Raw genomic sequence first — 14689 nt, 5'->3', positions numbered from 1 at the left:
TGGATTGACTTTGGCAGGTTGCCCTTAGTGTAATCAGTTGTGGGGGCTTTTTTTTCCTCCCGATAATGAAAATTCAGCAGTTAGAGTTCTTTTTCTGCTTCAGTAATTGGCACTTAAGTTACTTAAATGGCAATGCTAGCTGAAACCCGTACCTCCACAAATAAAGATCTGAACAATACTTTAAGTCTCCTGTGTTTTTGGCTGGGGGAAGACCACACGGGGGGACTGTGAATGGCAAGTCTTGTTTTCCATCTTAAAAGAAGGCTAAGACTTCTTTTGGACAAAGTCTCAAGTTGTAAACAAATAATCACTGTTAATTAGAGATAACTTCGGGTGAGTACGTGTGCTCTGAAAATCAGCACCAGCAGCCATGCTTCTGAAAGTGCGCAAGTTAATGATAGACCCCAGTCTCTGAAAGTCAACCAACTAGTAGACCATCTCATGCCTCTAGACAGTCGATTGGCAAATGTCTCACTCCAGTGACCACAGAAAGTATGCCTGTCAAGAACAGCCTCTTCCAGTGATCACACGAACTCATTTGCAAGTCTTGTCGATCTATAAACACCTACTTTTGAAAATCCACCAATCCCTAGACCAAGCTTTCCAAAACCTTGTAGGAGATCAACTCTGGCTTTCTTCAGGGAGGATGTTCCTTGCAAATACAGCTTTCTCTTGCAGGCATGCAAGAAGTTTTCCTTTTCTGCATTACATATCAAATTCAATTTGTTGCTAGTTTGCAACCATTTCAACAGCTCAACCCCTATTTACTGTTACCACGTCAGCCACATGAGTGACAAATGTGCTGATGAGGCCATGAGATTATCCTATTCAATATTTTCCAATTTTTGTGATGATTGCTACTATCTGTGTTTTGTGTTTTTGAATCCTAAATGCAAGTGTAAATTTCATTAACCCTCAGAACATTGGGTATCTATTAAATCAGGAAATGTCCTTTTGAAACTTACAGGTTTAAGGGTCTGACTCTTGATTTCAGCTCAGGTCATGATTTCAGGGTCGTGAGATGGAGCCCCACATCAGGCTCCACGCTAAGGCTGCTTAAGATCCTCTCTCTCCCTCTGCCCTTCCCCTCCACACACACTACTGCTCATGCTGTTTCTCACTCTCTAAACAAAATAATTTTAAAAAATGAAACTTTCATAGTATGAAACTGTTCATTCAGTATCAAAATTAGTGGGAAGTCATAAACCAGCATATACTAAAAGCTAAACATAAGAGATGTATGATTACCTCAACTATAAAGGGATAAAGTAACAAATATTCTGATGAAATTCAGATAAAAATAATCATAGAGGTTGTAATAATTATCAACACTGTGTATCATTAATCTTTTTAGCACAAATGACTGATTACATATACCAGGAGTTTTTTCTGATTCTAAAATTGCAAATGAATTTTCAAGTGTCAGCATAAAATACTGCAATAATGAAAATGTAATTGCTCTATTTACTATTTCAGAGATTATTAAAGATCTAAAGATGCTTCATCTTGTTACAACATAGCCCAAGATGCAAGTAATCACAATGCAGGAAAAAAGTTCCTTTGCTTGTGCAATGTTTTGTGAAAAAGGCTTGCTTAGAAGGTATTGCAAGTAAAATCCCTTCCAGGTGAGACTTCAGAAATACAAATTTTTTTTTAAAGATTTTATTTATTTAGTTGACAGACAGCGAGAGGGAACACAAGCAGGGGGAGTGGGAGAGGGAGAAGCAGGCTCCCCGCCGAGCAGGGAGCCCGATGCAGGGCTCTATCCCAGGACCCTGAGATCATGACCTGAGTGGAAGGCAGACGCTTAACCAACTGAGCCACCCAGGCACCCCAGAAATATAAAATTTTTGCAGAAACTCAGTAAGTTATGAGGAAAAGTGTACTGGTTTTGGTAGTGATAATACAAATGCAAATTTTGGTGGATGTGCAAAAGTGCAATTTATTCAAAGTTACAACAAAGTATAGTGGATTCTATGGAAGACATTGGTGGTTCTGCCCATACTCTGCATTTCTGCATAGTGCTGCAGACAACATTTGATATCCTTGCTACTGACACTGAAATAATTATCACGAAAATGTTGCAACGTTTGAGCAGTTACAGGATTTTTGTGATTTTGTTTGCATTCAATAATCTTCAGTTACTTAGCATTCAGAAACTTGTTTGGACTTCTGGTTTCAGCTATGACATGTAAACAGCTTAAAATCATCACTTCTAACAAGAAAAAGCTGAAAATCACAAGCTGAAAATCAATGACTTATCTTCCTGAGAACTGAGGTTATTGGGCAAATTGCAAAACTGATCTCGAGAGACAAACATACCCAGAAAGACAGCCCAGTTCTGCTTACCTGGAGCAGAAGCTGCTGGAGCCATAAACATATATGAACATTTAAATGATAGTTTTGGTGAATTGTTGGAAGTTGAGTGTGGGCTAGCCTGAGTGAGAGGTCCCCCACATCTCCAATGCCATTAGCTCCAGAAACCCATTTGGATTTACATGGTGGTGACCCAAGAAATATCCCTTTAAGGCTCTGGCAGGGGAAGGGTCACCATTGTGAAATATACCTAGAAAAAAACCTACTCTCCTGGGGAAAAGAGTTTACCAGAGTCTTATGCTGGCTGGGGTAAGAACATTCCTCCCTCTAACCTTTCTGTCTCACAAAGGAGGAGAAAACAGTCAACAGGGGTCAGGGCTTCAAGGAAATAGATTGGAAACGCTGCAACCAGGGGAGGGAGAACAGGGCATGGAGGCAAAAAATCATACCACTGGAGAAACACTTGGGTCACTCCCGGCTCTAGAGGCCGACCTACTAAAACTGAGACTTAAAACTGAGATTTAAATGGAAGATTATAGAGTCCCTTACCCACCCACCCATGGCTTGCCACCACATCAACAGGGTTTTGGTATAATAACAGTGTATTGCAGTAGAGAGAGCTACAAGAGAGACTCTCCTTGAGGTGGAGTATTTGGGGAGGCCAAAGTCAAGAGTAGAGACAAAAACAAGGATACTAGCAGAATTTGAAGCCTCTGGCACCTATGGTTGCCCAACTCCTAGCCAAGTTAACATAAATCTAGCAGTGTATTAAAAAGGAAAATATACCATGACCAAGTGAGATTGATCCCAGAAATCAAAAGTATGTACAACTTACGAAAAATAGACGACACTGCATTAGTATAATGAAGGCAAAAAACACACACAGATATATACACATAAAGTCATCTTGATGCAGAAGAAGCATTTCACAACACCCTTTCATGATTAAATACACTGAATGAGGAACAGAAGGTGATATCCTTAACATAATAAAGTGCACTTATGGAAAAGCCCGTAGCTAACATCATAGTCAACAGGAAAAGACTGAAAGCTTTCCCCCTCAGATTAGGAACACGACAAGGATGCCTGCTTTTGCCACTTCTATTCACCACTGCACTGGAAGTTGCAGCAAGAACAATTAGGAAGAGAAAAACAAAAGGCATCCAAATTAGGAAGAACTAAAAATCTCTATTTGCAGATGACATGACTTTATATGTAGAAAATCCTAAGTAATCCACACAAAAAGAATATATTAGAACTGATAAATGAGTTCAGCAATATTTCAGGATGCAAGATCAACATGCAAAGAGCAGTTTTATTTCCAGAGGCTCCTAATGAAAAATCTGAAAAGTAAATTAAAGCAATTTCATGTATAATAGCATCAAAAAGAATAAAATACTTAGGAATAAGTTTAACCAAGGAAGTCTAAGACTTGTACAATGAATTGTACATACTTAGACAATATTGCTGAACTACAAAATATTGCTGAAAGAAATTGAAGAAGACATAAGACCTAAATAAATGGAAAGACATCTGATACTCATAGATTGGAAGACATAGTGTGGTTAAAATGGCAATACTCCCAAAAACGATCTAGAAATCTAATGCAATCACTGTCAAATTTCCAATGGCTTTCTTGCGGGTATGGAAAAACAGAGTCTAAAATTCATATGCAATTATGAGAGATCCTACATAGTGGAAACAAATTTGAAGAAAAATTTGGAGGACTCACACTTCCCAACTTTAAAACTTACTGCAAAGCTACATTAATCAAAACAGTATGGTATTGGCATAATAACAAATAGATTAATGGAATCAAATTGAGAGCCCAGAAATTAACTATGACAATTGATTTTCTGACAAGGGTAAAAAGACCATCCAGTGGGAAAGTATAGGCTCTCCAGTGAATGGTGCTGAGACAACAGGATGTCCACATGCAAAAGGATGACTCTAGATCCCTACCTTACACCACACACAAAAATTAACTTCAAGTGAATCAAAACGTAAATGTAAATGCTAAAACTACAAAATTCTTAGAAACAGGTGAAAATCTGCTTGACCTTGAATTAGATAACAGTTTGCTAGGTAGGACACAAAATACAACAAAGGAAAAAATAGGTAAATAGGGCTTCACCAAAATTTAAAACTTGTGTATCAAAAGACACTATTAAGGGCATCTGGCTGGCTCAGTCGGTAGAGCACGCGACTTGATCTGGGGGTTATGAGTTCAAGCCCCACGCTGGGTGTAGAGATCACTTAAAAAAAAAAAAAAAAGCACTATCAAGAGAGTGGGAAGACAACACACAGAACAGAACAAGATATTTGCAAAGCATGTGTCTTCTAAGGAGCCTAGTGTCTGACAGAATAGAGAGCCCAGAAATAATCCCATGCTTATGTGGTTAATCTATAACAAAGGAGACAAGAATATACAATGGGGAAAAAGACAGTCTCTTCAATAAATGGTGCTGGGAAAACTGGACAGTTACTTGCAAAAGAAGGACTGGACCACTTTCTAACACCATACACAAAAATAAATGCAAAATGGATTACAGACCTAAATATGAGAACGGAAACCATAGAAATCCTTGAACATAGACAGTAATTTCTTTGACATTGGCCTTAGCAAATTTTTCTAGATAGGTCTCCTCAGGCAAGGGAAACAAAAGAAAGAATAAGCTATTGGAACTATAGCAAAATAAAAGCCTTTTGCATAGTGAAATAAACCATCATCAAAACAAAAAGGCCATCTCTTAGTGGGAAGAGACATTTGTCAATGATATATCCAATAATAGGGTTAATATCCAAAATATATAAAGAACTTCCACAACTCAACACCAAAAAACAACAACAAAATCTGATTTTTAAATGAGCAGAGGAACCGAATAGACTTTTTCCACGGGAGACACCCAGATGGCCATCTGACACGTGGAAAGATGCTCAACATCACTCATCATCAGGGAAATACAAATCAAAACTACGATGCGGTATTGCTTCACACCAGTCAGAATGACTCGCATCCAAAAGGCAAGAAATAACACATGTTGGCAGAGATGTGGAGAAAAAGGAACCCTTATGCAGAGTTGATGGGAATGCAAATTGTTGCAAACATTGTGGAAAACAGTACAGAGTTTCCTCAAAAAATTAATAGAAATACCATACAATCCAGTAATTCTTTTTTTAAAAGATTTTATTTATTAGAGGGAGAGAGCGAAGAGCACGAGTGTGGGGCAGAGGCAGAGGGAGAAGCAGGCTCCCCACTGAGCAGGGAGCCGGATGCGGGGCTCGATCCCAGGACCCTCAGATCACGACCTGAGCTGAAGGCAGACACTTAACCAACTGAGCCACCCAGGCGCCCCTAATCTAGTAATTCTACTACTGAGTATTTACCCAAAGAAAATGAAAATACTAATTCGAAAAGATACGTGCACCCTTGTGTTTGCTGCAGGATTATTTACAAGAGCCAAGTTGAATCCATTGACTCAAGAATCCATTGACTCAAGCCAAGTTGAATCCATTGACTACAAGAGCCAAGTTGAATCCATTGACTCGACCAAGAGGGGTCAAATTTTGAAGAAGGGAACTTCTGAAAGGAAAAAGGAGGCAAAAAAAAAAAAATTGAAAAGACATCGCTAAAGTACTAAAAGTGAATAATTGTCCTAGGATCCTATACTCTTTGGAGTAATATATATATTTTTTTTTTGTTTGTCCAACACCCTGGCAGTGTTTTATTTCAAACTCTAATCCCTGCATTGTAATTAAAAAGAAAATTCTGCCAGTTTGCTCCTGATGGTCTCTGCCGCAGAAAAAACAGGTATCCAAAACATACTTTCCATTGAGACTCAGAACCTAGACATACAATTTAAAAAGAAAGAAGTGGGTTCATGTATGTGCATATCAGCTACCCACCCACCTGGGACCAGCCACCAGCCATGGTTGCCGAGGAGATGGCTGGAAACACCTGAGCAGGAGAGGAAAGGACAAAGGTAGATCTTTCTACAGCATGATGGAGAGATGATGGACTTCACAGCTCCCAGACTCCACAGAGTCCAGCCACCTCATCACATGTTTCAACCCAGGAGTCATTTTTGCCATCAGGATAGCTGAGGCTTATAGGCCTCTCCCTGTGGCTCTTCATAGTCTTCCCAGGGTTTCAGCTGGGGCCCAGGGATCATCACCGTCTTAAGGATGGTCTGCTTAGGGGGTGCCCATGGGGGAATGATCTTGCCATGCATTCTCCAGCTCCCGTAGGGATTTACCAGGTGCTTTTCAAACACAACATACTCCAGGACATCCCTGGGCACATCTTCCTGTCCGTACATCAGCCGGCCAAACCGGTCATAGATGGCCAGAGTCTGCCGGGTGTGCATGCGGACAGTGACCTGGCCGTATATGTTGCCCTGGTTCAGGAGACTCGAACAGCGAACCTGAACCACCTGTGGTGGCTCTAAAGATTCTATGAAGCTCCAGCGGACGGTCTTATAGGTGATGTCCCAGACCATGTCCGGAAAACAGTTTTCAGTTACCAAGGTATGAAGCCGGTCATGGTCTGAGTTGTTCAGACAAAGATGAGCTTCAATAAAAATATCCTTAGCTTTTTCAGGGAAGTCCTTTATTTTAAAATTCGGATCATGTTCTCTTATCTTCCGGATTGACAACTGTGATGCCACCTTCTTCTTCAATCGCTCACTTCTCTGTGCCAATCCTTCCTTTGCAAGAGATGACAAGCGAGCATCACCTTCTGGAGGAACGTAGGTGTCAAAGATACCAGCTGTACAGGCCAGGTGTAGGGGACGCTCCAAACGTTCTGGAGGAATGACCAGACCTGCTTTCCGGGCAAATTCTATAAACTCTTTTTCTGATTTGTATTTGGGTTTGTAAGTAGGAGGTGTGAAACGTTTCTTAGTTCTCACTGGAACTACAACTGTGGACTGAGTCACCAGGACTGGCTGACGAGACCACCATCCTAGAGCTTTGGATAAACAAAACAAACCCCGCGGCACGGGGGCTGCCATTTTGGTCCCGCCTGGAGTAATATATTTTAAATTAAAATAGTAAAGAACGTATCTATGACAGGTGAGTACAAAGAAAATAGAATGAGAAGACCTATTTGGTTAATCCAAAAGAAAACACTTAAAAACAAAAGTAACATAAGGGAGGAGTGGGGGAAAAAAAGGGATTAGTATGAAGCCAGATATAAACCCCACAAACCACCCAAATAGTGCTTTAGTTATGCTTCTCTAGTGGGGAGTGTAACAGCACTTCAACTGGTCCTAAGGGTCAACTTGCTTCAAGTTAGCACACTCCCTACTTGTTGACCTAAGTCCCTTGATCCCTAGCAGAGAGACCACTGGCCTTGAGGAGTAAAGGACCAGAACTTTCCCAGGCCACAGAGGCTGGCAAGTCTGTTTGAAGTCCCCTCGGCTCTTTGATTAGCCTCGCAATTTTTTTAGCAAAATGTTTTTCTTTTTTGAGGTCACACAGATGATTTTACTAACCTCCGTTTGTTCATTAGTAGGCCTCCTCCTCCTGTGCAGAAGGAACAGGGTACTCTTACATACCAGGAAACAAGAACCAGAACCCAGAGCACAACCCCCCCCACCCCACCCCCCCAACACCAGCACTGGGATAACATTTGTAGTTAGCACCATCGTGTCTGCACATAATCAAGAAATGTTGCAGACCACTGCACTCCCTTTACTCGTTACCCTAAACCACTTTAAAAACCCCTGCACCAGGCAGAAACCTCGGAGTTGGCTTTTGGACAAGAGTCTGCCTTCTCCCCCGTCTGTTGGCCTCCTGGATGAAGCTCAGGTTCCTTTCCGGTCAAAACTCATCTCTTGAGTAACGATCGATCTTTTGACAGGGAGCCCAACTTGGAACTTGGGTTCGGTAACAGGAGGAGGAAGGTACATGTTACCCTGCTGATGGAGGGCAGCGAGTCTGTGGGCTCAGCCAAAAGGCGGCAATCAAAGTTGAAAAAAGTCTCAGCAGGATGGATTTCCCCACACTGTGTAGACTGAATATGGCAGGGATATGTGGGGCCCAAGCAAATGCCACCAAAAGGGACCCAAAAGGCTTGCCTGCAGGTAGGGAGGGAGCTGCTCTTGTCCCTCCCTGGAGGCTCCCTCCTCTGTGTCTGACCTCAGCTGCTTTAAGGACTGAGCCAAATACTCTACTGGGGAGGGAAAGGCATGACTCACATGTCTAGTGATCCAGGCAGGCTGCATCTGAGGACCCAGACGTGGTCCTGCAGCACCAGCCCACAGGGCCCTTTGGCTTCTTGCAGGACAGAAATCAAACTCCAGCCCAGAGGAAGCGAGAGCACTGTTTATGGGAGGTATAGAGAGGGTGCAGGGACGGACAGAAGGGTCCAGGAGACTCAGAAAGGCAAGGACAGAGTGTCTCCTCTCTGCCTGGGGTCTGGGCTCTCTACTGAGGATGGTGGTCTCTCCGTCATCCAGGAACCAGTGAGAACAAGGACAGGGTCCGGGTGTCCATCACAAAGTCACTTCTTCCCTGAAGCCAAGGGGGTCTGGCATCAAAATGTCCAGCGCCAGTGCTCTGAAATGCGCACATGATGGCCTCACCCAGTCGTTCTTGCCCCCGCACTCCTTAAATGTTATCTATTGTGCTGGCAGGCTCCAAAGACATCATTAACTCCCTGTCTCTTACAAGGGGCACATACATTAAGGCACGTGTAAGGTGAGGGTACAGGTCCTGGCAAGAAGAGAAGCAGGAAAAGGAAGAAACACCCCAGCGTTTTTCCTCATGGGGTCCCTTCAGTTTCCCTGTCTCCCTAGCTCTGCTGCACACAGATGCCCGAGTCAGCATCCTCCCTGGTCCCGAGTGGGAGGGATGCCAAGTGCGGGGCTGGCCAAGGCTCCCGGAAGCAGAGGTAGCATCAGGGTGGAATGGGATAGCACAGGGAAAAATGGGGAGGGGCCACAGGCCCACAGAAGAGGAGGTAGCTCTGAGCCTGATTGAACAACCAAAGCGGGGGAGAAGCCACCCCCGATTCATGCTGTCCCCCCCCCAGGGCCACCTCCCTTACCCCCTGTACTTCCTGGTTTACCTGAACTCTCTTGAACTCCTGACCAGCATGTGTTAAACCCCCTGGTCTCTGTTCCCATAAAGAAATTCAACTGGGAGAGTTTGAGCACTATTTGTAGTTTGCGGAGGGGGGGGGGTGGTTAAAGTAAACTCTGAGCCAATTCAATCCCGTGGTTCCAGCTGCCCTGCCAAGTGCATGGTCAAACGTGTGGGTCACGGCTTGCTCTGCGAATGTAAATGATTAAAGAAAGGAAAACGATAGATCAATACTTCTCACGGACATGTAAACAGCCTCCCCAAAATACTAGCATTCAAATCCACCACTCTATCAAAGGATAACATAGCATAACCACAAGCAAGGAATTCCAGAAATACAAAGGTAGTTTATCAGGTGGGGGGGGGATGGTAGTTTATAACAGAAATAGGAAATCTTGGGCCACCTGGGTGGTTCAGTGGGTTAAGTGTCTGCCTTCAACTCAGGTCATGATCCCAGGGTCCTGGGCCGGAGCTCCCAGCTCCTCCGCCGGAGGCAGGTCTGCTTCTCCCTCTGCTACTCCCCCTGCTTGTGCTCTCTATCAAATAAATAAATCTTAAAAAAAAAAAAGAAAATCTTGATAAAATAATTTACTAATATTCAACACCCATTCATGATTAATTTTCTATTTTTAAAATATTTTATGTATTTGAGAGAGAGAGACAGAGTGGTCCACACAAGCGAGGGTCGGGGGGCAGAGGGAGAGGGAGAAGCAGACCCCCTTGAGCCTCCTGAGCAGGAACCCCACGTGGGGCTCCATCCCAGGACCCTGAGATCATGACCTGAGCTGAAGGCAGGCGCTTAACCCACTGAGCCACCCAGGCGCCCCCATGATTAATTTTCAAATACCTCTCAGATAACTATGACTGCAAGAAAACAATCTTAGACTCATCTACACAAAGGCGACAGCAGGTGTTACTCCCATGTGAACTGCTGAAAGCTTCTCAGCCCTTGGGGGGGCGGGCCTGGCCAGGGCACGGGGATGTCAGTATGGCACCCGCTGGGGTCACCAGACTGGGGTCCTCGGACCCAATGACTAGAAACGGGACTGTACCCAAAATTTAAAGGCACAGGCAAGACATAATTGAGCCAACGGGTGCAGCTGAAGGGAGACACAGTCCCGACAAAGGTGTCAGACCGGCTCCCCAACAGTGGTCAGGGAACATTTTACAGGGGCTGAGGCGGGAACGGGGTGACGGCCAAGCATGCGGGGGAGGGGCGCGCAGGCGCAGTTGACTGAACTTGCGGCTTCCTACATGGTAGATTTCAGGTGCATGTTAAATCTCCACGGCTGGGCGGGTTTTTTAGCCTTAAAATGAGGGAGAAAGTTGGTGAAAGGTCCGATTTGGCGGCCAGTGGTGTCTGGGACTCGTTTGAACCGGTCTAGGATTGCTTCTTGGCTAGCGGCTTTGCTCTGCAAGAAAAGTGATCCCAGCCAGCAGGGAGTGTCCCAGGTGCATAGGGGCTTGTTCCCAAGGTCCCTGCCTGGCTCGCTGGAACCTGACAAAGGACAGAACAGAATGGTGCCCGGGATTTGGCTTTGAGGCGTGAGGGTGGGGCTGCAGGAGTGTGGAGCCTTGGGGCCAGGCTTTCCTGAGACTGTGGCCTCTGCAAGGTGAGGAGAGAGAGAGGCCAGGGATGGCTTACTATTCCCGAAAATTCCAGCTGCCTCGGCTCCCTGCTGGAAGAGATGCCCTCAAAGGGCCTAGGGGTGGGGGCAGCCTCCTTGATGACTGAGCAGAGGATTCCTAGGCGGCTTGTCCCCAAGCCCCCAGGAGGAAACCTGGAGATCCCCACAAATACCCCCAAGAAGGCTCTAATGGGGTTCTGTTCCAGCTGATGTGTCTAGGACTCCCAACATCTGGGGAATCGAGGGGATTCCTCCTGGAGCCAGTAGGTAAGAAGGAGCCAGAGGCAACAGGGCCCAACCACCGCTCCTCAGACATGTTCTAGAAAGCATTCCTCTAGGTAGCCCTAAAGCAACGGTTCTCAACTGGGGAATTTTGCACCCCAGGAAACACTTAGCAATGTCCAGAGGTGTATCTGGTTGTCACAACTGAGGGGGAGCTACTGGAGAGATGTGGGGTGCTGGTAAGCATTCTAACACTGACGAGACAGCCCTCCACAGCAAAGAAGTATCTGGCCCAAATATCAGTAGTGCCGAGACAGAAAACTGCCCTAAAGGAAGGAGCTTTAGAAAGCCGGACCCTGAGCCAGGAATCTGGGAGCAGGCCCCACCCATCTGTGCCCCGTGCAGAAGAGCAGACAGCTGCCCATCCGGGCTGCCCCCTTCTGAGAGAAACACATCTTCTTTCCTACCTACTGTTTGCTACTTGCTCCCCACAGGATGTGCCCAGGACAGCGGCTCTAAGGGTCTTTGCTCCTGGTCTCATCCAGAGTGTGACCTGACCCCCTGGCTAAGACAAGACCAGGGCAGTGATTGGACAGAGGGTCTGTGATAACCTAAGTCATCTCCATGTGTCAACCCTGTCCCCCTGCCCCCAACCCCAGCCCTTTCACTGGACCTCCCTTTTCCTAAGTGCCGGCTCCAAACCCGGCCCATCCATGCTCCCCCCAGAGGCTGCAGTGGGCACTCCCACTGCAGAGCTACATGGGGGCACGCAGGCCCCAGGATGGGTGCTCTGGACTGTGAGTCCTCTGCGGTCGCCTCCAAACTCGTTTCCTGCATGTCCACAGTCAGGCCTCTCTTCCCAGTAGCAGTGGCTGAACCCCAGGACCGTGAACCAGTCACAGAACCATCACACTGTTTTGACCTTGGTCCCAAGTCCACCTGAAAGAAAATGAGGGTCATGCTTCTCCATCCCAATGACTTGCTCTCCCTTCCACAAATCCAGTAAATACATAATCATAAAAAAAAAATATCAAAACCAGGTAGATGTCCCTTACACTCTCCAGTAGTATTCATTTATTTCTGGTTTAGTTACAAGCAATAGAAGCAGGGGCATCTCGTTATCACAAGAATCGAGAGGACCACACTGACGGTCCCAGAGGCCTGCCATGAAGCAGCAGGAAGAGGTGAACGACCAGGAAAGAAGAAGGGGACAGGGCCACGCCAGGCTGCATTCCAGAGGTCCCTGATCTAGCAGGCTCCACTGCAGGGGGTGGCCTCCCATCCTGGGCACTGGTTGACCGCTGCACTAGGAGGGGAAGGTTTCTCCCGCAAAAGGTCTTGGGTTCCCTCTAGCACAGGGATACCCACTTCCTGTGGGAGGAAGTAGTTAAAAACAAAATCTCCTGCCACCCCCGAACAATCCCTCCACAAACGTAGAAAGAAAACAGGTTTTTAAAAAATTGATTAAGCTTTAAACAAGATTGTGGTAGCCACAAGACAATCCACTAGCAAGATTACAGAGACAGACAGAAACTCATAACCCAGGGCATCACATACGCAAGATAAACCACAACCAGCCCTGGAGAAGACTTGACCACGCCGTTCATTACACCGAGCTCACCCTAAATTCACCTGGCAAGTGGGATTGCTACTGGCTTCCTCGTTGCCTTTACCCAAAGGAAACATTTCTAATATTTTATTACGAGAGGTAGGTTTGTTATTCAGAGCCTTGCACCTGCCCAATTTCATTCCTACCCTCCTGGGAGACTGGAGTAAGGGGCTCCACCGTCCTCCATGATTGCATTTCACAGAGATGGCTCTCCGGTGCTCGAGAAATCATTCTTGATCTTTGGAAAGCTAGCAAGGGGGTTATCCAGCTTTTTAAGTTCCCTCCCAGCCCACAGGGCAGCTCCGGGGAGGAGAGGCCGATGGCCCCATGGACCTGGGGCTCTATCTTTGCCCAGGGTCCCAGTGACAGGAAGGTGAACAAGTCCCCTTCTGAAGGCAAATCCCCACCACCCTGCCTCAGCACTATTAATGACCAGTACTGGACCTCACCGTCCTATTAAAATTGAGCTGAAGTTTCTTTTTTAGATTTTTTTATTATTATTATTCATTTGAGACAGAGAGATACAGAGAGAAAGAGAGCATGAGCAGGGGGGAGGTGGAAGGAGAGGGAGAAGCAGGCTCCCAGCTGAGACAGGAGCCAGACATCAGGCTCGATCCCAGGACCCTGGGATCATGACCTGAGCCAAAGCCAGACGCTTAGCCATCTGAGCCACCCAGGTGCCCCAGAACTGAAGTTTCTTAATATCTGTGTAGTATATGTGTATACGGGGTCACTCTGTCATATCTTTCTCCTCTTTCTTAGAAGTTTATGAATTTTTTTTCTTCCAGTGTAGATCCCAACTTAGTCTAGTCTTTCTCTTGAAAAACTTATTACACACAATTCACGCTCCTTTTACTAATAAGATTCGTCAAAATAATGAGGATTGCTGTCCTTTGATGAATACTGCCTTTCGTGGAGAATGGAAGCTTTTTAGAACCGAGGTGGCTTACTGGTCGCTAGAGGGCGCCCTTGAAAGGTCACATTTCCAAAAATAAACATTGGCAGGGGGTGGACTTGTGGGTCAAAGCCCTGGCAGAAGGACTCTGCCGGGACCCGGGGGGGGGGGGGGGGAATCCACCCCCCAGATTAGTCAGAGACAGGCGCAGGCCCAACCACCCCTCCTCCCTCCTCCACCCTCCACCATCTTATGCAATTGGAGGCCTTGCTGCCTGAACCCGACGAAGCTCTAGGTTCTCACCTTCTGGGCACAGAAAAACAGCAGTAGCCCAGACCCCCTATGGCCCATATATCCCTCTTTTGTCTGACAAAGGGTGTCGTGTAATGTGGCTGTAGGCTGGACACACCCCAACCCAGCCACCCAGAGGCCTCCAGAGACAGCTTGCTGCCCTCAGATTTCAGGAAGCATCCGAGAAGACAGGACTGAACAGGATGCTGCTCTGACCCAGGTTCTGACCTGGAAGACCTAGACGTCAGGGCCACCTTGTCCCCCTTTCCCCCGAGAGCTGCAGGAGGAGCCGTCTGCCACCAGGGGACAGCATAGATACCACAGGGCTTGGAGGGTCTATAATGGGGGAGCAGGGCGGGGCTCCCTGTTAGCACACAGGTGGTCACTGTGTGTCAGAGCCCCTGTCCCCAGCCCCCATCTCACCTACACGCAGCCTCTCAACACACATTTGGGTTAAAATGGCCTCAAACATTCCAGCGATCATTGTGTTCTCTCTCTGCTCCGATCTCTTTCCCCCTGACAGGTCTCTCCTAAAATTTTCTTTAGGTCATCGAGGAATCTGAGGTGATGCTCTACCTCTGGAAACCCTTCCAGTCACTTCCATGGCAACTCAGCAACTGTCCTGGGCTCACCCAGGCACTC

General features: G+C 46.2%; 1 protein-coding gene across 1 annotated transcript; it reads right to left on the bottom strand.

Annotated features, from left to right (window-relative positions):
• Positions 1-6014: 6014 nt before the first annotated feature.
• Positions 6015-7333, bottom strand: LOC112816235 (large ribosomal subunit protein mL45). Its single transcript, XM_025862657.2, has one exon. The coding sequence runs from the start codon at positions 7326-7328 to the stop codon at positions 6408-6410; it is 921 nt and encodes a 306-aa protein (XP_025718442.1). The 5' UTR covers positions 7329-7333; the 3' UTR covers positions 6015-6407.
• Between the last annotated feature and the right edge of the window lie 7356 nt (positions 7334-14689).

Source organism: Callorhinus ursinus, unplaced genomic scaffold (assembly GCF_003265705.2).
Source record: "Callorhinus ursinus isolate GAN/ISIS: 27379988/994484 unplaced genomic scaffold, GSC_fseal_2.0 scaffold81, whole genome shotgun sequence".
NCBI lineage: Eukaryota > Metazoa > Chordata > Mammalia > Carnivora > Otariidae > Callorhinus > Callorhinus ursinus.
The sequence above is the reverse complement of the archived record's forward strand: the minus strand, read 5'-3'. Positions and strand labels throughout refer to the sequence as shown.